This window comes from Cnephaeus nilssonii (assembly GCF_951640355.1).
Source record: "Cnephaeus nilssonii genome assembly, chromosome: 6".
In the NCBI taxonomy this organism is placed as follows: Eukaryota; Metazoa; Chordata; class Mammalia; order Chiroptera; family Vespertilionidae; genus Cnephaeus; species Cnephaeus nilssonii.
Window position 1 is genome coordinate 28,830,496 of NC_137077.1, and position 24,296 is coordinate 28,854,791.

The 24,296-nt window shown below is 38.3% G+C and overlaps 1 protein-coding gene across 2 annotated transcripts in view; it reads left to right on the top strand.

The window, feature by feature from the left end:
* Positions 1-24,296, top strand: part of AEBP2 (AE binding protein 2) — a 98,668-nt gene that overhangs the window by 46,588 nt on the left and 27,784 nt on the right. For both annotated transcript variants that reach the window (XM_079775592.1, XM_079775591.1), the window contains exons 2-3: positions 11,259-11,466; positions 20,123-20,230. In XM_079775592.1, the coding sequence (XP_079631718.1) occupies positions 11,275-11,466; positions 20,123-20,230 (300 nt within the window). In that variant the 5' untranslated portion in view covers positions 11,259-11,274. The remainder of the gene's footprint in view (positions 1-11,258; positions 11,467-20,122; positions 20,231-24,296) is intronic.

Consider the following 24,296-nt stretch of genomic DNA (forward strand, 5'->3'; position numbering starts at 1 on the left):
TAAACTTAAGGTAAAAGATAACTCCTTATATTGTAATTGTGTTGAAGTAAAATGTTTCTAGTATTACTTCTTTTTGAAGATAGTTGCTTGCTGATCTCTTAAGCTGGATGATGAAAGATGTGGGTGGAGTATCTTAAAGGGCAATAGACTAGAGATGAGAAACAAATTTAAAATGTGCACAGTGCATAGTGGTGGTAGAAGAATGCAACCTACTTGCTTTCCATAGGCTGTATTTCATCATTGTTACATAAAGTCCCTTTTGGCCAATTTAGTGAATGCTGCTGGGTCTTGGGGAAAAATCTTTTGTCTTTATTCACAGAAATAATTGTGGGGACAGAGAATAGTCTTTTTCTTGATTAGAAAAATGCATTTTATCTTTTTAAATTACAGTGATAATAGATTGTAATTATAGTAATAATTGTAATAATACCTTGGTTTTAGCTAATGATTTGTAGTGTGCCTCCAATTAATTTTGATTATCATCTCATGTGACATCCACATATTTTACTTGCCTTAAAAATCATACTTCAAAAAAAAAGGTCATACTTAAATTTGTTACTAAAAACTATTTGAACATCTTTAGGTTTAGGAGTTTACTACAAATGAGATGTTTATATGTGATTCTTAGCACAGATCAGATCATAAGAAAGCAGAATTCCTTCCATCTTAGGTGAGTAGGAAGGGCCTTGGGGAAAATTGACTTGTGTATATGTAACACATGTAATAAAATAGGCACTTCTCTTTACTTTAAAAAAATTGTTTGCCAGTTTAACCTTTTGCACTCGGATGTCGAGTGTGACTCGACATGGTTAGCATCGGTAGCAGCTCGAGAAAAAAGCAAGCGAGTGCAAAGGGTTAAAGACCTAAAAGCCTACAGCACCATAGCAATTTGGGAGGCAAAATGAGTTGGCCGTATAGAAATCTAACGTGGTCTAAATTCCTTAATCCCATTTAAGACCAATTTCATGTTTCTTTTGTTCTTGATAAATAAAAACTAAAATGACTGCCCCTTTGTCTCTGGGATGAATTTTTGGAGTTGGATTTTATGTTGAGACTAGAAGCCCGGTGCACAAAATTCGTGCATGGCGGGGGTTTGTCCCTCAGCCCAGCCTGTACCCTCTCCAATCTGGGACTCCTGGAGGGATGTCCGACTGCCCGTTTAGGCCCGATCCCTGGTGGGACATCCCTCTCACAATCCAGGACTGCTGGCTCCCAACTGCTTGCCTGCCTGCCTTCCTGATTGCCCCTAACCGCTTCTGCCTGCCAGCCTGATCACCCCCTAACCACTCCGCTGCCAGCCTGGTTGATGCTTAACTGCTCTCCTGTCAGCCTGTTTGCCCCCAGCTTCCCTCCTCTGCCAGCCTGGTCACCCCTAACTGCCCTCTCCTGCAGGGTTGATCACCTCCAACTGCCCTCCCTTGCAGGCCTGGTCCCTCTCAACTGCCCTCCCTTGCAAGGCTGGTCCCTCTCAACTGCCTTCCCTTGCAGGCCGGGTGCCTCCCAACTCCCCTCTCCTGCTGGCCATCTTGTGTCCACATGGGGGCAGGATCTTTGACCACATGGGGGCAGCTATATTGTGTGTTGCAGTGATGATCAATCTGTATATTACTCTTTTATTAGATAGGATAGAGGCCTGGTGCACGGGTGGGGGCCAGCTGGTTTGCCCTGAAGGGTGTCCCGGATCAGGGTGGGGTTCCCTTGGGGCGTGGGGCAGCCTGAGCGAGGGGCCTGTGGTGGTTTGCAGGCCGGCCACGCCCCCTGGCAACCCAAGGGGAGGCCCTGGTATCTGGAATTTATTTTCCTTCTACAATTGAAACTTTGTAGCCTGCGGCGGCAGCCATTTCTGTGGCAGTTAATTCACCTTCTACAATTGAAACTTTGTAGCCTTAAGTGGGTGAGCCCGGCCCGGGTGTGCGGAAAGCTTTGCTTCCCCTGTTGCCGCTGGCAACCCTGGCCTGCTCTCTCAAGCTCCATTCTGCCACCATTTGTTTGAATTTGTTTACCTTCTATAATTGAAACTTTGTAGCTTGAGTGGAGGCTTAGGCCTGCAACGGCTATGGAAAGCTTGGCTTGCTCTGTTACCTGGGAAACCTTGCTCTCTGTGGCTGTAGCCATCTTGGATGGGGTTAATTTGCATACTCACCCTGATTGGCTGGTGGGCATGGCTTATGTAGCAGAGTGATGGTTAATTTGCATATTACCATTTTATTAGAGAGGATTGTTAGGCTCAGTTCTGTTTTAGCTCTAAATGTGGGACAAGTTCTACCTCAGGGTAACCATGTTGCTTTATTTATTTATTTATTTAAATTTTTAATTGAATTTATTGGGGTGACATTGGTTAATAAAATTATGTAGGTTTCAGGTGCACAGTTCTATAATACATCATCTGTATATTGTGTGTTCAAATAGTGTTGTTTTCTATGACTGACCTTGAATTAATTTTTTTGTGTGTGTATTTTAAAAAATATGTTTTATTACTACCAGCAGGAGCGGCCTGCATGGGGTGGCAGGTACGCTGGGCTCAGGGTGTGTGTGGTCTGTGAGAAAATGATGATGACTGGAAAGCTTGAAGGAAAGGGGCTGGGGCTGGAGGCCAGCTCCAAGGGTTCTTCAGACGCTTAAAGGTATCATGGCATGCTAATGCCAAGCCGCTGACAAGATTAAGAAATTCTTGGAAATCTAGCTGCCTATCAGAGTTGTGGTCCAATTTCTTCATCATGCGGTCAAGGACACCCGGGTCCTTCTGGTTCTTTGTGAAGGCAGCCAGTTCCGTATTCACGAAGGTTAGGAACTCCGTCTTGGAGAGTGTGAAGCGGTTTCTGTCCTTTCCAGCGTACCTCATGTTGGAGTGGAGCGAGGTGCAGAGGCTGTGAGTGGCGCGGCGAGCTCTGGGTTGAATTAATTTAAAAATATATATATATATCTTTATTGATTTCAGAGAGGAAGGGGGAGGGAAAGAGAGATAGAAACATCAATGATGAGAGAGAATAAGTGATTGGCTGCCTCCTGCATGTCCCCTACTGGGGATCAAGCCTGCAACCTAGGCATGTGCCCTTGACCAAAATTGAACCTGGGACCCTTCAGTCCGCAGGCTGATGCTCTATCCACTGAGCCAAACCAGCTAGAGCTTGAATTAATTTTTTATGACTATATAATAAATTAGCCTTTTATTATATAGTCATCCTCCTATATAATAAAAGGCTAATATGCAAATTGTCCCCTCGGGATTTCGACCGACCAGGAGTTCGACTGCTCACTCTGACATGCACTGATCACCACGGGGTGGCGTGGAACGAAGGGAGGCCCTGGCTGGCAGCCAGCAGCCAGGGGAAAGAAGGCCCTGATAGGTCCTAATCACCGGCCAGGCCTAGGGACCCTACTTGTGCACGAATTTCGTGCACCAGGCCTCTAGTCTATATATGTAAAAGGCTAAGTGACTGCCTGGTAGCTATGACGCGCACTGACCGCCAGGGGGCAGATGCTTAACACAGGAGCTGCCGAGCTGCAGTGACTTAACAGCGGCGGTTCTCTTGGGTGATGCACCCCAGAACCAGAGAGGAGGGAGCCCATTTCCTCGCAGGGCCATGTGATTCCACCTTCAGTTGTGGGTTATGTTGTTGCTGGGGCACTGTCGGCCCTGAATCTGGTTTACTGCACACTTGCATTTGCGTTCCACACCCTGTATGACAGCAACTTTGCAGAGTGCCCTCTCGTACTCTGGGACCCCTCGGGGATGTCGGAGAGCCAATTTCAGCCTGATCCCTGCAGGCCAGGCCGAGGGACCCACCAGCTGGAGGGACCCCACTCACTCTGCAGACACCCTTCTAGCTGCGATGCCACCCCAGATGCGGCCGGCCAGGAAGGACCTCAGGAGGTTGTCTCCAGGGTGTGTCCGGCCTGTCTCGCCCAGTCCCGCCCCGCTGGCCACCTTCTAATTAATTTCCTTTCAACGTGCACAAATCGTGCACCGGGCCATGGTTCTAGTATTTAATAGTTTATCTTGTTATTAAAACTATCTGCCCATATAAATCAAATTGTATGTAAACAATGTCTTGTGTTTGTGTGTTCCATAGATGTACCAAAGCAAAGAAACAAACTTCTGGTGTGTGCATACCAGATGAAACTTGAGTGACAGTTATTTTTATGTATAATATTGGCTCTATTTAATTATTTCTTTAATCAGTAATTTACCCAAATTTGTAAATGTGGCAATTAAATTTTTTTGGCGTTAATGAGTGTTCTTACGTGACTTTGGGCAAGTCACATACTTTTGTGTCTCAGTCTCATCTATAAGATAAGGATACTAATAGTGCTTACCTCATATGGTTATTGTAAGCATTAAATTAGTTAATACATGTTTCAGTTACTGTGGCTACATGACAGTCAACTCAAACATTGAATGGTTTAAAACAAATATTTTGCTTACGAATCTTCGATCTGAGCAGGGTCTCGCCTGGTTAGGTCATTCCACTTGGTGTCAACTTGGAGAAGCATAAAGGCTGGAGACTGCAGTTTATAGAAAACTCATTCATGTATTTGTCATATATGTGGTGCCTGAGCTCAAGAGACTCAAACAGCTGGGCGCTAGAACAGCTGGGCTCCCCTGCATCTCTCTCTCTCTCTTTGAAATTTATCTTCATAGTTGAAAGTATTACAGAGACCCTCCTTTTCCCCCCATTGACTCCCTCTTCCTCACGCCTGCCCCCTCCTCAGGCCTTTACTATTTTCTATATCAGCGGTCACCAACCGGTGGTCCGTGAGGTCCGAAAGGTTGGTGACTGCTGGTTTATATCTATGGGTTATGCATATATGCATATAAATTCTTTGGTCTGTGAACTTTCTTCGCAGGATCTCTTCTGCGTGGTGTCGTCACAGCAGTCAGATTTCTGTACAGGGTAGTTCAGGGCTCCCAAGGTGTGTGTTCTGAGAGAGAGCTAGGCTGAAGCTGTACTGCCTTTATGACTTAGCCGTAAGATGTCTGGTAGTATCATAACTTCTGCAGTAGTCTTTGACCTGCTTTGATTCAAGGGGAGATAATATAGACGACGCCTCCACCCCCAAATATAGAACCCCTCCACCTCTTTTTTTTTTTTTTTTAATGTATTTTTATTGATTTCAGAGAGGGACAGAGAGACAGAAACATCAATGATGAGAGAGAATCATTGATTGGGCTGCCTCCTGCCCGCCCCACACTGGGGATCACCCTGCAACCCAGGCATGTGCCCTTGACCGGAATCGAACTGTGACCTCCTGGTTCATAGGTTAACGCTCAACCACTGAGCCACGCCAGCCGGCCTCCCCCTCCCCCACCACCTCTTGATGCCATGTTGTAATAAGAGCATGTGGAAGGATGAATATTGGTGTAGCCATATTTCATTCTGACAACACAGCACATAGAACAAAAGCAGGATATACAGGAAATAGTAAGCTGTTATGATAAAGAATGGGAAGTCAGATTTAAATAGTGTCTTATTATTTGTGATATACATTTTGATGTAGTGAATTACCTAATCCCTCTTTCCTTAAGAGAAAGTCATAAAATGTAACAGGCCAGGCAGTTTATAGTTTTCATGAAGTGCCTGTTTCTTTTAATGGTTCAGTTTTAGCTTTTAATCCCTTTGTCAATTCCTAGAATAAGGAGCATGGCACAAAATAATTGTAACAAATGGGGGTGAGGAATGGTATGGATAACTCAAAGTGTTTTCACTCTTAAATTGGATAATATCTGCTATACAACCTCAGACTTTTCAAAAACATAAAATCCTCTTAAATGCTTTGCACTGTTTTGAATTTTAACCTTTAATAATTTTGATTGTGTGGGAGAGACAGAGTAATCTTCTGAGTAGTTAGCGGCAAAATTTTTTTTGAAAGATGAAACATTGCCTGTTAGCTTACTTTGCTACCTATACCAATAAAAGAGAAAGATGCAAATTGACTGTACCTTCGTGATGCCCACCAGCCAATCAGGAGCGAGTATGCAAATTAACCCAACAAAGATGGCAGGTTAGTTTGCATACGCAGGCCCCGAGCTGCCGGGGGCAGGACGCTTGTGTCATCACCATGGCGATGATGTAGGCGTTCTGCACTGCCCCAGCCACTCCGGGCCTCTAGGCAGCGTGGGAAGGTGGAAAGGCGGCTCCAGGCTGGAGCAAAGGCAGTGCCGGCAGCCAGGGGAAGGAAGGCCCAATCGTGCACGAAGATTCGTGCACCGGGCCTCTAGTATGATTAGATTAGAACTCTTGTGTATGGTTTTGTTTACCTACAATTTGATAAATACTTTGGAAAACTATACATAGTATATTTATTTCTATCCAAAGCATGTTACCAATTACAAAGATAAACTAAGTTTATAATACTTGCTCTGACTCTGTTAAATATTCCTTAGACCAGTGAAATTACTGTCCCTTTTTTTATGCCACTTTTCTTCATTCTGTGTGGAAGACCATGTTCCAGTCTTAAAACATTAGAATTATAGAATATTTGTTTTAGAATAATTAAGGTACAAATTAGGACTGAAGACTTTTTAATGATTATATTTTTTATTGATAGAACGAAAATAAAACAGCCTGGTCTATTAGAGATTAGGGAGGTTCTTTTGTGGAACCTCGTTCTTTAACTTCCAGATCCTGAAGAAAAGTGGTTAGATGCCTTGCTCGTTCTGTTTTCCTACTACATTCCTTATTTATGGTACATTTTATCCTTTCTGTCACTCTGTATATAAGATAGCTCAGTGGTTTCTAACTTTTTAGTGTGAAAGTACTTATCCCTTTCATAATTAGTAACTTGACAATTTCAAGGTCTATGGTTGAGAAAGTAAACTAAAAACAATTTACAGACTTTGAGTAGTAGATGAAACGTTTTTCCAAATGAATATTTATATGGAACCCAATACAAAAAGACATAATATAGTATTTTATTAGTATTTATTTATTTAAATGTTTTTATTGATTTCAGGGAGAGAGGAAGGAAGGGTGGGGGGAGAAAGAGAGAAACAAGATGTGAGAGACATCAATTGGCTGCCTCCTGCACTCCCTACTGGGCATTAAGCCGAAACCCGGTTATGTGCCCTGTAGGGGAATCCAGCTGTCACATTTTGGTGCATGGGAGGATGCTCAACCAACGGAGCCACACTGGCCAGGGCAGTATTTATTTTTATAAGCTAGAAACTTTATAAAATCAACCAAAAACAGTAAAGCTTTTAGAAGAATTTAAATTTGAAGTAGGGTTTGTTTTATCATTCTGTTTTCTTAATTCTGTTTTGGCTGCTTAGTCATGAAATTTTGCCTTGCAGATAGGTACAGCTCGTCTTTCAGACTCTGTATATACTTTAGTTGTACTGATTGAGAGCTATAAAATAGTATTTCTAGTATAGACATTTTGTTTGAAAGACACCATTACTTAATTATCTTAATTATCTTTACTTCATATCACAAATGCAAAAGTGACCAGCCCTTCAAACTTATGCAACAAAACGTAATATTGTTTCATGTTAGTTAGCTCTTTAATTTGGAACTAGCCATTTGGCTACTCCCCTAGGAGAGGAGAGCATGCAGCAAGTTAATTTGTGAGTCTTCTTGGAAGGTGTTTAATTGGGAAAAGCATAAGGTATGTGACTGCAGACTAATTTTATGAATGGACATGTATAGGCCTAAATTAGGGTTGGGAAACGGGAGTGCAGAGTTGCAACTTTACTAATCAATGCCTTCATAGGAATTGGACATTCTTATATTTTAATTTTTGTGTGTGACAAGAGTAAATTTGATTTCAAATTATGCACCCATATCCTCTTCAGGTCCCTGTTCTCAACTCTTCTTTAAAGTTAGACATTTCAGTAGCTAGAAATTATTTCAGAGCAGGGGGAAAAAGAAGGACCCAAAGTTGCCCAGAAAAATCCACAGCACAAATGAATTTCCTCACAGATAGCTGAAAAGAAGAATGCAAATAAAGCTGTCCCTATCCATGTGACCTCAGAATGAATTTTAAATTCAGCAATTAACCTCAGAATAAAACAAAAATATTCCAGGTCACAAACATACTCCTTCCATTCCAGAGACGGTTAAGCTTTCCTCTCTATATACCAGGGGTAGGGAACCTTATTTCTGCCAAGGGATATTTATAACATCATTCGAGGACCATACAAAGTTATCAACTTAAAAATTAGCCTGCTATATTTGGTCAAACCATTAACTCACCCCTAATGCCTTGGTAGGGCCAGATCAATTGATTATGCAGGCCTTATATGGCCCTTGGGCCGGACGTTCCCTACTCCTGATACATACTCTAGGTCAGTGTTTCTCAAACATTTGCTCTTAAGGACTCTTTTGCTTTCTTAAATATTGAGGAATATGAATTATATATCAATAAAACTGTTAAAAAAGTTACTGAAGAATCCAGAGCTTTTGTTTTATTTTTTGTTAATCCTCACCTGAGGATATTTTTTTCCATGGATTTTTAGAGAGAATGGAAAGAAAGGGTTGGGGAGAGAGAAACATTGATGTGAGAGAGACACACTGATTGATTGCCTCCTCCATGTGCCCCAAGCGGACCAGGGATCAAACCTGCAACACAGGTACATGATCTTGACCGGGAATAGAACCCTCCACCCTTTGGTGCGCAGGCCAATGCTCCATCCACTGAACCACACCAGACAGAGCCTAAAGAGTATTTTTTTTTCAACTATCAGTACATTTTTATTTCTTTTTTTTTTTCAATGACATTTTTTTTATTGAGGTATTATATGTGTACATATCTTACCATTACCCCCCCCACCCCACACCCATACATGCCCTCACCCCCCAGAGTTTTGCATCCATTGTTTATGCTTATATGCATGCATACAAGTCCTTCGTTTGATTTCTTATCTCCCCCACCTCTCCCTAACTTTCCCCCTGTAATTTGAAAGTCTGTTTGTTGCTTTACTGTCTCTGTATCTATCTTTTTGTTCATCAGTTTATAATGTTCTTTATTATCCATAAATGAGTGAGATCATGTGGTATTTTTCTTTCATTGACTGGCTTATTTCACTTAGTATAATATTCTCCAATTCCATCCAAGTTGCTGCAAATGATGAGAATTCCTTCTTTTTTATGGCAGCATAGTATTCCATTGTGTAGATGTACCACAGTTTTCTGATCCAGTCATCTGCTGACGGGCACCTAGGCTGTTTCCAAATCTTAGCTATTGTAAATTGTGCTGCTATGAACATAGGGGTGCATATATCCTTTCTGATTGGTGTTTCTAGTTTCTTCGGATATATTCCCAGAAGTGGGATTACTGGGTCAAATGGGAGTTCCATTTTCAGTTTTTTGAGGAAACTCCATACTGTTCTCCACAGTGGCTGCACCAGTCTGCATTCCCACCAGCAGTGCACGAGGGTTCCTTTTTCTCTGCATCCTCGCCAACACTTGTCGTTTGTTGATTTGTTGATGATAGCCATTCTGACAGGTGTGAGATGGTACCTCATTGTTGTTTTGATTTGCATCTCTTGGATAATAAGTGACTTTGAGCATGTTTTCATGTGTCTGTTGGCCTTCCTTCTGTCTTCTTTTGAAAATATTCTGTTTAGGTCCATTGCCCTAAAGAGTATTTTTTAAAATGTAAAATAACTTTTCCAGTTAAAGAAATAGAAGTGACATTGTTTTATTTTTAATGTCTTTAATGCCTGGCTTAACAGCTAGGTCTCATCCATGCCTCTTGCAATGAATTAGTTTGGTTGAACTATGTGATGAAAATCTGGTCTCATACAAGATACTTAATGGGAAAGGAAGGAGTATTTTTTTAAAATACATTTTTATTTATTTCAGAAAAGAAGGGAGAGAGAGATAGAAACATCAATGATGAGAGAGAATCATTGATTGGCTGCCTCCTGCATGCTCCTACTGGGGATTGAGCCCCCATCCCAGGCATGTGCCCTGCCTGGGAATTGAACCCTGACCTCCTGGATCATAGATCGATGCTCAACCACTGAACCACACCGGCCAGGATAAGACATTTTTTGTAACAAGCATGGTGGAAGAATGTTTTTGCTAGTTCTCGGGGTGCATTTGTTGTTAGACACAAATCATTAAACTTACTAAATAGGTTCAAATTCAGTTTAATTCTTAGGTGTGAGCAAATAAGGTTGAAATGGGATTAGTAAATGTTTTTACTTTTAAAAAAAGTGTGCTGAAATAATTATGGTTGAAGTATGTTTGCAACTTGCAGATGATTGAGAAAAACAAATTACATATAGCCAGTATCAGATTGAGATACATTTTTTTTGTGTCTGAAATTTTCTGTAATAAAAACTTGGGATAGGGAAGCATACCCATTAATATAATACAATTTTTATAATTTACTGGTACTAAATTGCAAGTTGCTATAGATAGCTTTTGATGGGTTTAGTCTGAAAACATTCTTTCCGTTGACTGTTCTGTAATTGAAAATACTTCCACGTAGTTTTCCTGTTGGGAAGATATTTTTTAAAAAAAAACTGATTTGCTTTTAAAATGAATGAGAAATTGTGTTACCTTTCTTAAGATGTGAAATTTTCAGTATTTAAAATTACTCAAATAAAATTTTTGGTAAATAAAAAGGTTACTAACATGTCATACTTTGTTTAGTAAATAAAAAATAAAGGGGATTGATTGGCATTGTCAATTTTTTAGATTAGACTAAAAGACATTTTATTTGGACTTTGGGTAAAATCAGAGAAATTTATTGCACCCAGTTTTTTCTCTTCTGCTTTTTTATTTAGAAGGGAAAATACAGCCAAATTTCCCAACCGATTTGAGATGGAAAGAGGTAGGATGTGATGGCAGTTATATTCTTAGATTAATAAGTCTTCTAGTGATTTGCAAAATTGTAAAGATAATCTTTTGATTCTGATATACTTATAGCTAGAAACTATTCCTCCATTTTGCTTAGAACTATGGAAGGGATGCAAAGTGGTGACCTGTGTGCATATGTATGTGTGTGTGTGTTTGGTTTGTTTTTTGTAGGGTATAGTATTGGGGAGTTCATGACTGCCAAAAGTTGCTTAACTTACCCCATGCATATCTGGTTTTGAGGTACTAGCATTTTTTTTTTACTTTGATTTGTACTTTATTGCCGACTACATAATTTGAAGGAAATTATTTGTTACTTTCTAATGGAAAATACAGGTAGTATGCTTTGTATGGGGCAGAATATCAAATAGTAACCTTAATTAAATATTTATAAGATCATATTCATGTTAGTGAATTTCTAGGAATAACACAGCCTTTTTTCTTCTTTTGTAGCATAAGCAGTACTATAATGGATGTAGACAGCACAATTTCCAGTGGGCGTTCAACTCCAGCAATGATGAATGGACAAGGAAGCACTACTTCTTCAAGCAAAAATATTGCCTATAATTGTTGTTGGGACCAGTGCCAGGCTTGCTTCAACTCTAGTCCAGATCTGGCAGATCACATCCGTTCCATACATGTAGATGGTCAGCGAGGAGGGGTTTGTTTTGTCATTTCTTTTTTTTACTCCCTGTGTTCATTAGTTTTAGTAATTTATAATGGATAGTTAGGCTTTTTCCCCCCTCAAAGTAAAGGCTTTATTTTTTCAAATGTTTTTTTCCACCTTTTATTTGCAAATTTCCACTTGATGCAATCAAGTTAAATAGAACATATGATGTGCTCTTTAATTTGTTCTTAGGTATATTAGACTCTAAAGTATAGTCGGAATATTATAAATGAATATAGTATATTCCAAAGTTCTGATGTTTTCAGTTGAGGACATTTAGGAATTGACACTGTTTACAAATTCTGTTAGGGTGGTTCTAAATTATCCCTGAGGCTGAAATTAACTGGAAAGACCATTGGTATCAGGATTAGTGTATAAGTCCTATTAAATGAAAATCTGCACTTACTATTTGTGAGTGAAAACTGATCATCTTTTCCCAGGTCTTATCAGAGCTGATTTAGATAAAAAGTTCTGATTAGTCAGCCCTTGACTGGAATTGAACCTGTGACCTTTCAGGGCGAAGGCCTAAGCTCTACCCTCTGAGCCAAACCGGCTAGGGCAGTTCTGATAGTTTTATTGGATAGTAAATAAAGGGCTGAACTAATTAGGTGAGTCAAAGTGGAATGGAGCAAAATGTTTAGAATGTTATTTCTACTATTTATACTATTTACAGGTTTATCAAGGTTTGTCTTGAATAATTGCCATGTTTAGTACATTTTCTAAAATTAATGTTACATTGTAAATACAGATAGTTTATTAGGCCACACATTCTCCATCACCCTGCCATCGCTGTTGAGATATACTAAAATTAGGGTTTAAGTGAGTATGCAGCTGTTTCCAAGGTTGTATTGATAATGAGGTTCTATTATTGATCTTTTACCAAAAATACATATAATCATACAAACACCCCTAACATATTTACCCGTGATATTACATTTAAAACTTCTTTTAAGAAGTATTTGCTGTTGTCACAATATGTTGTAATGTGTTAGCAGTCTTTTGAATATTCAAGCTTGATAAGGAAACATTCGTCTTTTTTTTTTAAAATATATTTTATTGATTTTTACAGAGAGGAAGGGAGAAGGATAGAGAGTTGGAAACATTGATGAGAGAGAAACATCGATCAGCTGCCTCCTGCACACCCCCTACTGGGGATGTGCCCGCAACCAAGGTACATGCCCTTGACCGGAATCGAACCTGGGACCCTTCAGTCCGCAGGCCGACGCTCTATCCACTGAGCCACACCAGTTTCGGCTAAACATTTGTCTTATTATTAGATTTAATATATATGGCGTCTGGGTAGATACCAGATGGTATATTAATGAACTGTGCTCATCATATGGTTTTTCACTCTTTAACTATCTCAGTGGTTAGGCAACTTTGGTAAGAGGTTTCTCCACACCACACCTGCCCCTCCCCAATCAGGTTTTTGGTGAGAATTCTCTCTCTCTCTCTCTCTTTTTTAAAATATATATTGTTATTGATTTCAGGGAAGAAGGGAGGGAGGGAGTGGGGGGGGGGGAGAGAGAGAGAAGAGAGGAGAGGAGAGGAGAGGAGAGAGAGAGAGAGAGACATCAATGATGAGAGAGAATCTTTGATCGGCTTCCTCCTGCATGCCCTAAACTTAGAATCAAGCCCACAACCCAGGCATGTGCCCTGACCAGGAATCAAACCATGATCTGGTTCATAGGTTGACGCTCAACCACTGAGCCATGCTGGCCAGGCTGAGAATTTTCTTAACCAAGTTGATTTCCTACTCATTACTGAGTTGCCTTTTGTGAGTTAGTGCTTGATGTCACTTGATATATATCACTACAGTAGTCTTTTGAGCCATGGCATGATGCTTTTTAGTAACTTGACTTAGCAGCTATGTAAAGGATTCCGAGCTATGTAGAAGATCCCTGGGTTTCTCTTAGTAAATGTGGAAGAATTTCCATTTCTAATTCTTGGATTCTACAAGTTGAGTTGGCACACAGCCTTATGAGAATGTTTTCAGCTCTTTACAGATTTGTAGAAAAAATGTGACTTATAGATTGAATGTATCATGTAGTCACTGCAACTACATGCACCTTATTTCTTTTTTAATATATATATCTTTATTTCAGAAAGGGAAGGGAAAGAGAGATAGAAACATGAACAATGAGAGAGAATCATTGATTGGCTGCCTCCTCCATGCCCCTTCCTGGGGATTGAGCTCACAACCTGGACATGTGCCCTTAGCGGGAATCAAACTTGGGACCCTTCATTCTGCAGGCTGATGCTTTATCCGCGGAGCCAAACCAGCTAGGGATACATGCACCTTATTGATACTATAGAGCTAGACATGAAGTCTTGTTAATTTCTATAGTAAGTATAAGTTTGTTGAAATGAAAACCCCTATGTCATTTCTTGCATCCTTAATCATAAAATTACTTTGTTACAAATAATGATTCTTCTCTGGTTAATTTTAAGAGTAATCTTATTTTATATATATATATATGTGTGTGTGTGTGTGTGTGTGTGTGTGTGTGTGTGTGTATATATATATATATATATATATATGTATATATATATATATTGGTTTCTACAAACCAATCATTGGTGTATATACAGACTATGCTTTTAGAATGAAAGTATGGATGAGAATTTGAAAACCTGTGAATCTTGATCTGGTTTTATGCTTAAAAATAGGGTAGCTGTTGCCCTAGCTGGTTTTTCTCAGTGAATACAGCGCCAGTCTATGGACTAAAGCAGGGGTCCTCAAACTTTTTAAACAGGGGGCCAGTTCACTGTCCCTCAGACCGTTGGAGGGCCGGACTATAGTTTTAAAAAAACTATGAACAAATTCCTATGCACACTGCACATATCTTATTTTGAAGTAAAAAAACAAAACGGCAAAAACACCCGCATGTGGCCCGTGGGCCGTAGTTTGAGGATACCTGGACTAAAGGGTCTCTGGTTCGATTCTGGTCAAGGGCACATGCCCGGGTTGTGGGCTTGATCCCTAGTCGGGGGCGTGCAGAAGGCAGCTGATCAATGATTCTCCCATCATTGATGTTTCTATCTCTCTCTCCCTCTCCCTTTCTCTCTGAAATCAATAAAAATATATTTTTAAAAAATAGAGTAGCTGTTGGTTGGAGTGTGTGTGTGTGTGTGTGTGTGTGTGTGTGTGTGTGTTTAAATGGCCTCTTTGAAATTTGGAACTGGAAAAAAATTTTTAAGTGTACACTTCAGTGGCATTAGTACATTTACATTGTTGAACAACCATAATCACTGTCCATCTCCAGAACCTTTCATTATCCAAAACTGAAGTTTATACCCATTAAATAATAACTTCCTTGACTTCCCTTTCCATAGCCCCTGGTAATTGCTGTTCTACTTTCTGCATATAATAAGTGGAAAATAGCAGATTTTGATGACATAATTGTTTTTTAATTTCTTTTTTCTACCATATGTATTAAACTATTACAATGGAATAGAAGCAAATGAGGAAAAAATTGGTAACTCTAGAGGACTTTGTGCTTTTAATTATTGAAAGATAATTTTACTGAAGCAGTAGGTTAGTAAGATTTAAATATTATATTAAATCCTTTTTTTTCCTCATCCCACTTTGATCTTCACTTTGGAAAAAAACAAAACCGTCATGTAACAGCTTAAAAACTTCCTTTTCCCCCTTTAAACTATTTATGTTGCTGTGTCACTTTATACTTACAGTCTGAAGCCAGATGGAGTTAAGTTTTCCTGACCTTTTCATGTGGTTGGATACTTAACTCTATATTAAAAGTTATACTAACCATTTAAATAGCAAATTACAAATATACCCTTTTAAAAAAGAGTCATGAAATGGTTTTCTGCTGTTTAAAAAATAAAAACAGGCGCAAAAAATTAGTCTTTTTTGTTAAATGTAATAGAATTATTACATTTATTTCAGAAAGGGAAGGGAAAGAGAGATAGAAACATGAACAATGAGAGAGAATCATTGATTGGCTGCCTCCTCCATGCCCCTTCCTGGGGATTGAGCTCACAACCTGGACATGTGCCCATACTTTCATTTCCAAAACTAGACTGAGCTGTTTTACTAATCAAATTTCAAACCCCAGTGTTTTGATAGGTATGCAAACTTCATCTTGTAGGATTTCCGTGGTCCATTAAGATCCATTCATCTTCTGTTCTGTTTTAACTATTTCTTACTTTAAATACAGTTGCTAGAAAGAAATATGACAGCTTTTATTAAGTTTGCAATTGTATTCGTTCTTTGGTGTGTTTGAGGGGAGAGGACCAGAGGGTGATTGGGAGTGGGAGGGGGGGGGCAGTAGGATATTATTCAAAGACTTGAATGAGGCCAGTTTCCTTTATGTTATGTAAAATGACATTTGTAGACTCAGGGTTACATCAGATTTCTGCTAGGAGGTGAAATCAATCTTAGGAGGTCACTTTGCGTTTTTTTTTTATCCTCACCTGAGGATATGTTTTTATTGATTTTTTTTGTGGGGAGAGGGAAAGGAAGGGAGAAGGAGAGAAACATCCATGTGAAAGGGAAACATCGATCGGCTGCCCCCCAATTGGGGATCAAATCTGCAATCCATGCATGTGCCCTGACCAGGAATCGAATCCAAAACCTTTTGGTATATGGGACAACACTCCAACCAGCTGAGCCACCCAGCCAGGGCTCACTTTGTGTTTTGATTGTCATTCTGAAATCTCCTGAATACAACATGAGATTTGTCATTCTTTTGCAATACATGAAAAATATTTTAGGTTTTTAACTAAACATTTTTGTCCTCTGTTTTATTACATATCTTTAACAGAAATTGAAAACGTTAATACATTTACTGTGGCTAAAAGTAATGATACAAAATTATAGCTATCATTTTAGACAGATCTTGAAAGAGCAAACTGGTTTGAGACAAAATAGGTATAAAAAATATGCTTCTCTTTTGTATGTTCACATTTTGTAAATGAAAGTATTTTTCCCTGAGAAATATTAGAACTTAAAGGAACCCTAAAATCATCGTCTAACCCCTTCCTGATTTTATTTTTTACTATTTTATTTAAAAAAATATATTTAAAATATGTTTTTATTGATTTTAGAGAGGAAGGGAGAGGGAGATAGAAACATCAATGATGAGAGAATCACTGATCAGCTGCCTCCTGCACACACTCCCTCCCCCACTGGGGATCGAGCCTGCAATCCGGGCATGTGCCCTGGGCCGGAATCGAACTTAGGACCCTTCAGGCCGTATGCCAATGCTCTCTATCCATTGAGCCAAACCAGCTAGTGCTAAAAAAATATTTTTATTGATTTCAGAGAGGAAGAGAGATGAGAGAGAGATAGAAACATTAATGATGAGAGAATCATTGATCAGCTGCCTCCTACACGTGCCTCACACGGGAATTAAGCCTGCAACCCAGGCAATTGCCCTGACCAGAAATTGAACCGTGACTTCCTGATTCATAAGTAGACACTAACCATTGTAAGCACTGGTGGTACGTGTGTATCGCATGAAAAAAGCTTCCTTTTTCATGCACAGTTGCAGAAAAACCTGGTGGCAGTTATTTTGAGAAGGTATCTCCAATGTCTAATATAAACAGTTTTTCTGTTAACTGGTCTTATAGAATATACATCATCTTACATTTTTACCGTGTTTTGGAGTTATCAAATGTGTGTTCGTAGTGTTTGTGATGAAAAAGCAAATAAGAGACTTAGATAAGTGGTTTCTCCCCAAATTACATAGCTGTGAAGTGTGAAAGCTTACTAGAATTTAGTCATTTACTTTTGTTCTATTTCTGTTACATGTAATACAACCTAATATAGCATACATCTGTCATCAGAGGGTGGACTATGAACCTCTCTGCCTCAATGTTCTAATTAATATGGCTAAATAATCTTAATTCATTTTAAGATAGGATAGAGGAACCTTAAGAGGTTTTATTTTCGAACTTTCATATTTGGGTTTAATTCCTATGGTGTTTGGTTTTTAGAATTTTTGCAGTGAGAACGTTTCTAAAAATTAGGTATAAAAATATTTTTAACAAACTGACATCAGAAAAAGACTGAGGTTTGAATAAAGATTCTTATGTCAGATTTTGGACTACCTGTTTTATCCAAGGGATTTTCTAATATAAATTAGGAAAGGAAATTAGGTTTTAAAAATTTTGTGGATCCTTGATGTGGATTTTTAGTGCCATTTTGTGTATCAAGACTGTCCTTGTGCAAGTTTATTGCTTCCTTCTTCTTGCCCCCTAGTTATTTTTCAAATATTTCACAAGTATTTCATCCAAATATGGGTAAACATAATTAGCTTTGGTCTCTTTACACTTAATTTCATTTCCTAAAATATTCACTAGGTTAAATGTTATGGTTTTTCTTTGAATTTGAAGGTGTTGCCCTAATAGTGTTACTAGAAATTATTCCATCTCGAGTCTATACCATACCTACTCACAATTAAGGCTGTTATCTGATGGAATTACAGGAACTGCCATTGCCTCCGAACTTAAGTTTATTCATAGGGGGAAAAAATTAGAAGTTAGAGATTTGTGGTTTCTCTCAAATGTAGTGGTTGGTTAATATTAGGTTAGGGCAGTGTTTGAATATTTTATAATTTTGTACCCAAACACTCGTTTTAAGGCATTTCTGATTTTCGGGTATGATTTGTGAAAATTTTAAACCAAGCTTTGATTCCTATTTATTACCTGGATTAAAAATTTAAGACATTAAGAGTCTAATAAATCTTCAGTCAGGAAATTGATAGAGATAGCATTATTATCTTATGTGATTATCAGATGTTATTGAATTAGTTTCCATAACAGACAGGTGTAGCTTCACATTTTTTTCCTTTTTTTCTGAATTCATTTAAAAGTTAGCTTTTAATTTTGGGAACTTTAGCATTCATTTTATAAATGTGTACTAGGTCAGGAATTTTAAGTATGAAGGAGGAAATGTTAATGACTTATATCTTCTTAAAAAGACTAAAAAATCTTTTGTGGAATAAGGATATAAGATAACTTTCTGAACAGTCACATCAAACAATGTTGCCTAGTTAGACCTATCTGATGTAAAATGGTTTTGGTTTTGAGTAAAAATTGATCTGTTATTTTAATGATTGCTTCCTCAGTTCTGTGTGTTTTTTTTCCCCCCCAAACATATTTTATTGATTTTTTACAGAGAGGAAGAGAGAGAGAGATAGAGAGTTAGAAACATCGATGAGAAAGAAACAGCTGCCTCCTGCACACCTCCTACTGGGGATGTGCCTGCAACCAAGGTACATGCCCTTGACCGGAATCGAACCTGGGACACTTCAGTCTGCAGGCCGACGCTCTATCCACTGAGCCAAACCGGTTAGGGCATGTGTGTCTTTTTCTGTTTATGTGTAGTACGTTATAGTCTTCAACGTGTGGCTCTATTTATAATTGTTCTTACCTCAGAAAAGAACAGAGCTTAAGAAATGGTACTTTGAAGGTGATTATTGCAATAGATTTGTATTTCTTTTTTTAAAACTAAAAAAAAATGATTTCAGAGGGGGGGGGGAGAGAGAGAGAGAGAGAGAGAGAGAGAGAGAGAAACATCAATGAGAGAACCATCAGTCGGCTGCCACCTGCACACTCCCTGCTGGGGATCAAGCCTGCACCCTAGGCCTGTGCCCTGACAGGGAATCGACCATGACATCCGGGTTCATGGGTCTACGCGCAGGCACTACACTGAGGCACACTGCCTGGGAGGGATTTATAATTTTTTTGCTGATTTTAGGAATCTTTTAATATCCAGTGTGATGGCAATATAATCAATTAGAAAATTGATTTTCCAAACTCAGTCAAAAATGTAAGTTATTGTGATGATAGAGTAGCTCATGCCCATTGCTTTTGGAACTATGTTAATTTGACATTTTGCATTAGATTTTGTTTCCAATTTAAGATAATTGAAAATATTTTTAATGAATAGAACAATGTAAGAATAAGTAGTGGGCATGTGATAATAGAAATTTAGGAGCAGGGAATTTGTAATTTGATAGTTAAGTTGTATTATTCATTCTTTGAAGATGCAACTATCAGTATCCACTAATGAACATTTGACTCTTGATTTTTTTCATTGTTTATATCTGTTTTCTTATTTTGGTTAATGCTTACACAAGGATTTTTTTTTTTCCTATTCATTTTTAGAGTGGGAGCAAAGGAAAGTGGGGAGAGACACAGAGAGAGAAAAACATTGATGCAAGAGAGAGACATTGATTGGTTGCCTACCGCACCCAGGTACTTGCCCTTGACCAGGAATCACTCTACCCTTTGGTGTGTGGGCTGACACTAACCACTGAGAAACATGGGCCAGGGGTATGTTTTCTTGATAATTACAGTTAATACATGCCTGTTTCCTCATATAGTAAATACAAAATGGTTCATAGACCTAGTTCCTGGGGATGTTTTGTTAATTTGTATATTTCCTTCTGAATGGTACTTTGGCATTGGTGTCTTAGTTCCTTATTGAGGGAATGGGCAACAGCCTTAAGGGGGAAGGAAGGGTTCCAATTTCTTATACCGGAAGTTCAGTTTAACCTTAAGCATTTGATTGGCTCTTTTTGTCAATTGAAGGCTTACAACATGCTCATTTGAGCTTAGAAGGAATAAAACTGTTGAAATATGTACTGAAAATTATTATTGCTCTTTTTTTTTTTAACAGGTATTTGTTTGCTTATGGAAAGGTTGTAAAGTATATAACACTCCGTCAACCAGTCAGAGTTGGTTACAGAGGCATATGCTGACACACAGTGGAGACAAACCTTTCAAGGTAAGTAAATGTATGTGAGTTTTATTTTTTAAATTTCAATGTAAATTGAGAAGATTCTTAATGGGCATACTTTTGCCCTTAAAAAATTTTTAAAAGAACCATTTGTTTTAACATGTTAGTAGATGTAATAGTGGACAGATCAATGACTTGAATGCATGTGTGGTTTTTTTTTGTTTTTTTTTTTTAAATCCTCACCTGAGGATATTTTTCCATTGCTTTTTAGAGAGAGTGGAAGGGAAGGAGGAAAGAGTTTGGGGAGGGAGGGAAACATCAATGTAAGAGAGACACATCTATTGGTTGCTTCCCATACTCGGATTTTGGGATTCTTTAAACTATTCTCTTGATCTTTTCTTTTTGTAATTGTGATTTTGATTCTTGTGAGTCATCTAATATTAAGCTTCATCATGGCTAAGTTGTTTCAACCCAGTCTTGCTTACAAATACTTACTTAACTGAAAAAAAAAATTAGTTTTATATAGCATGTTTAGTGATTGTTTTGATTTTCTTTATTGTCTATGTGGCTGTGGTTTGTCTGGATAAATTTGTGTGTATATGTTTGAAACTGTTTCAGGTAAGCTCGCTTTTTCCCCGTATTCTGATATTTCTGTTTTGAACACAGTATTTATAGTTATTTAGTTGTCTTGGGTTCATTTATTTACTGTAACTTTTCCTTAGCAACTAGTCTTCTATAGCTCAACATGATGGATTTCTTTCATAATATTGACATTTGAGTAACTTCTCATTGTGATAGAGTAATGATTAAAAAACAGCCTTTCTTTCAAGTCTGAATTGGCCAATCTTTTTAGGTATTTTGGAACTAAGAACCTAACCTAAAAGGTTGAAGAGTAAAGAAATTTTATCAAACCAGACTTAAACTATTATATACTCACTCTAAAGTGGCTTATAGTTGGTGCATTCAAGCACATTCTGGTAATTTGTTGCAGGACACAGTGGGTAATACTAGTATTACATCATTCACTGTGATGAGTGAATGATGAGTGATGAAATAATTTCTTCAGTTCCTTTATGATTTGCTCTATAATGGTAGTGATACTGCTCATGTTAAAATCTTTTACTTATATTCAGCTTTAGTGAGGTAGAATTGACAAAATTATAAGATAGTTAAAAGTATATTGTGACTTGATATGTGTATATAATTGTGAAAGGATTCCCTTCATTTACTTATTGCATCCATCACCTTACACACAACACACACATTGCAGTGAGAATCTTTTGCTTTTCAAGACTTTCTCTGTAATAATATAAAGCTTTAAAAACCCTAATTTGCTATCTTTTATTAATTCTTTGCCGTTTTGTATGTCTGTGTGTGTCTGCATTTGAAGCTCCCATGTTGTGTAGCCTTGGCAGCCAAGTTGTAGGAGGCTCCCACTCAGACAAAGATGGTGTCTATAATCTATAATAATAAAAGCGTAATATGCTAATTAGACCTGCCAGCTGAACGACCTTCTGGACGTCCTTCCGGACGAAGCCAGGGCTGCGAGGGTCAAGCCCCTTGATTGAATTTTGTGCATCGGGTCTCTAGTTGAGTATAAATAAGGATAATATAGCTGCAATGCTCATCATGATACTAAAAAATAAAAAAATCTCTCCTGTCCCCTAAAAAAGAATTGGTCACTGTTGGAGAATGGTAGGAATCTCATTATTTGGAAAGCCATAAGAATAGAGAGGTTCTTCTTTTATTATATGAACTGTGCCACTAGGTATCCAGATCCTGGTGTCTGAGTTGCACCCATAACCAATTAAATGTGATTCTCTGGGGTATGTTGCCTGGCATTGCTTTATTAAAAAAGATCTTTCAGATAATTCCGATGTGCACCCCCACATAAGAAACTCTGTTCTACGAGATACTTCTCTTATGGGGGACCTTATTAGAGAAATACCACCTATGATATAATAGCTACTACTAAACATTTCTCTGATAAATGTGGTTACCAATTCAGTGCTCTTTGAGAGGAAGAAAGGTTTATGCTTTGTTTACCATGTGCATGTTGCATGTGGAATTTTTATTAATTTACTCTTCTCTAGGCCTCCTTGATACCACACTTGCCTGTTTTTCATCACCCCTCACACATGCTCCCAAGCTCAATGGCTGCTCCCTTTAGTCTGCGTTGCTGGCCTCTGCTCTACCTGACTTCTAAATGTTGGAGAGCACTCTCTTAAGAGCTCTCACCCTCGGTGAGAATATAAATAAATACTATTTATATTCTAGTTACTCTTAGATATGTATCTCTAGCCCCAAGTTTCCTTCTTGGATTCCAGAATAGAATATTCACCTTGCAGGTCTAATAGAGCATTTTGAACTTAATTAACATGTACAAAATATTGAGGTTTTCCATTTCAAAAATGGTTCTACTTGAGATTCAGTAAATAGTAAGATCATCCATCCAGTTACACTGGTTTTAAGAGCCCTGCATTATTCTTGACTTCTTTCTAAACTTCTGTATATTCCTTCTATCTGCAGTAGCAGATCCTGTCAATTTGACCTTCAGTACATTTTGAATACGATTGCTACTTCTCACCCTACTCTTTTATCCTCAGTTCATCTTCTGTGGTTGTTATTCACTACTATTTGAAATTCTTGGTAACTTCTCTCTCTTTCTAAATTAAAATTCACATTTAAAAAAAAAATCCTTACCTGAGGATATCTTTTCCATTGACTTTTATTATTATTTTTTCAATGGGATGTATTTTATCTTTTTTTAAAAAAAATCTTTATTGTTGAAAGTATTACATAGGTCCCCTTTTAGCTCCTATTTACCCCTATAGTCCGCTACACCCTCTATTCCCAGGCTTCCACCACCCTATTGTCTGTGTCCATGGGTTATGCATATATGCATACAAGTTCTTTGGTTAATCTCTTTCTACCCACCCACCTTTTACAGAGAGTAGGAGGGAGAGGGACAGAGAGAGAGAGAGAGAGAGAGAGAGAGAGAGAGAGAGAAAGGAAGAAACAGAAACATCTATGTGAGAGAGACACATGAATAGGTTGCCTTGTGCACATGCCCTGACCAGAGCTGGGGATCGAGCCTGCAACTGAGGTACGTGCCCTTGACCAGGAAATGAACCAAACCCGTGACTCTTAGGTCTGAGGGCCAGTGCTCTAACCACGGAACAAAACTGGCCAGGGCAAAATTCACATTTCTTAGCTTGATGCAAATAAGGTCTTCATTCCTGATTCTTGCTTTCATCTCTAACCTCATTCGTTCTCTTACTATATATCTTCATAGGAAATTGTGTTCTGGCGATAGTATGGCTACTTGTAGTTCTCAAATGGATCACACCGTACCTCCATTATGGTTTTTTGTGTAGGCTGTACTTCCTACCTGGAATTTTATTGATTGATTGATTTGAGAGAGAAACATAAATTTGTTATTCCACTTGCTTATGCACTCATTGGTTGTTTCTTGTATGTACCATGCCTGAGGATGGAACTCTCAATCTTAGCATATTAGGATGACAATCTAACTAACTGGGCTCTACCTGGAATTTTAAAAAGCCTTTATTTGGGAAAATTTTTAGATTTATGGACAAGTTGTAGAGATAGTGCAGAGTCCTCCTGTACTTTCACCCAGTTTGTTTCCCCTGATGTTATCATCTCATGTTACTTTGGTACATTTATCAAAACTAAGAAACCAGCATTTTTCTACCTGGAATTTTTGTTTTCCTTAACCTTTTGCACTCGGATGTCGAGTGTGACTTGACACGGTTAGCATCGGTAGCAGCTCTTTTTATACTCTTTGAATGTATCAATAATTTGAAACATAAAAAAATCCAAATAAATAAGTTTGTATGAAAAGAAACTCTAGTTTTTTATTCTACTGCCGCGCTTTGTAAAATCTGGGGTATTTAAAAAATTAAATCTCAAGTAGAATAAAGGAATCGAGAAAAAAGCAAGCGAGTGCAAACTGTTAATATTACCTGTTAATAAATACTGTTATATCTTTTGTGAAACTGGTATTTTCTGCTTTATGTTTCAATAGCCCCTTATGGAGTTTCATAGTACTTCATATTCTTAGTACTGGCAAAGACACTCTTAGTCATTTGAA